At 37.9% G+C, this 1,227-nt stretch overlaps 1 protein-coding gene and 1 long non-coding RNA gene across 5 annotated transcripts in view; one reads left to right on the plus strand and one right to left on the minus strand.

The window, feature by feature from the left end:
* LOC103608401 overlaps positions 1–1,048 on the plus strand; it is a 4,452-nt gene extending 3,404 nt beyond the window's left edge. The window contains exon 2 of the long non-coding RNA XR_552052.1: positions 727–1,048. This is a non-coding gene — a long non-coding RNA (uncharacterized LOC103608401). The remainder of the gene's footprint in view (positions 1–726) is intronic.
* LOC103608398 (ral guanine nucleotide dissociation stimulator-like 1) overlaps positions 162–1,227 on the minus strand; it is a 37,053-nt gene continuing 35,987 nt past the window's right edge. For all 4 annotated transcript variants that reach the window (XM_008592835.1, XM_008592834.1, XM_008592839.1 and 1 more), the window contains one exon: positions 162–663. In XM_008592835.1, the coding sequence (XP_008591057.1) occupies positions 642–663 (22 nt within the window). In that variant the 3' untranslated portion in view covers positions 162–641. The remainder of the gene's footprint in view (positions 664–1,227) is intronic.

Raw genomic sequence — 1,227 nt, forward strand, 5'->3', positions numbered from 1 at the left:
GTAAGGGGATCTTAACCCTTGACTTGGTGTTGTCAGCACCACGCTCTCCCAAGTGAGCCATGGGCCGGCCCTGTGTCATCTACTTTAGGTGTAGATAATTGAATATTATAGTTCCAAATGCCTTAATGTCTACATTAGTGAAACAGTGATGTACACAGTAGTGAAAACAGTTATTAACACATTTATTTTCCTTCTGTTTGTACTTCAGTTCCAAAAGTTCAGCATTAAATTGGCTTTAGTTGTATTTATGCCTCGATCATAATTCTGCTCCTTGGTATGAGACCGAGACTGGAAAGTTAGACACACCTGTGAAAGCGTAGCCTAAGTCTCAACATAGAGGGATAAGAACTTTGAGTTTAATTATAGTTTTTAATTTAAATAAACAATTCGTTTGAAGTATAATTAGATAATGATAATTTTAAAATTTGCTAAAAGATTTTTCTAGCTGAATGATTTTTGGTCAGTTAGGTCTTTAGCTAAGACGAGGTGTTGTATTTCTGTCAAGAGAACGTGCATGGGTCAATTCATGGTCCCTGTCATCTTTTCCAGCCATCATCAGCGAATGTGCCTTGGCTGTGGGGGAGGGTGGTCGCTGATGAGACAGCTATTCTTCACAGGACACAGCCCAGCATGTGCCTGGTTCAGGAGTGTCCGTAGAGTCTTCTGTGAATATAAAGCATAGAATAATAATCGCACTCCAAATATTTTATCCTCTTTACCTTTCAGCTGGTTGTCTCTTCCCTTGAGTGAGGCGCTGCCCCTAACCTAAAGACAACATGCTTGTGTTATCAGTAACATGTCTGGAGGGAGCTGTACACACACAATGACTCTGTCTCTTTCACCCTGGGACCCGGGCCCTTGTTTCACCCAGAGTGAACTCCACAGGTGACCTGTAGAGACATCAGAGGAAATCACCTTCACAGTGGTTTTCCTTATCAAGTTTTTTTCCTTTATTTTTCAGAGATGTAACTTTTCTACCCTACTGTTTCTCTCTCTTCAAACATTCTCCTCATTGTAATTTGAGAAACAAATGGATTTGTTTTTTATATTCAATGTTCTTTTCTCTTTATTTTTTATTTGCTTTATTGAAACTTAATTGATTATACATATTTGTGGAGAACAGAGTTGACTATCAATATTTGTGTATAATATGTGATGGCCAAATGAGGATAATTAGCTTATTCATCATTACAATACATAAACAAAAGGATAATTTTAAGGGGATAT

This window comes from Galeopterus variegatus, unplaced genomic scaffold (genome assembly GCF_000696425.1).
Source record: "Galeopterus variegatus unplaced genomic scaffold, G_variegatus-3.0.2 Scaffold8394, whole genome shotgun sequence".
Taxonomy (NCBI): Eukaryota; Metazoa; Chordata; class Mammalia; order Dermoptera; family Cynocephalidae; genus Galeopterus; species Galeopterus variegatus.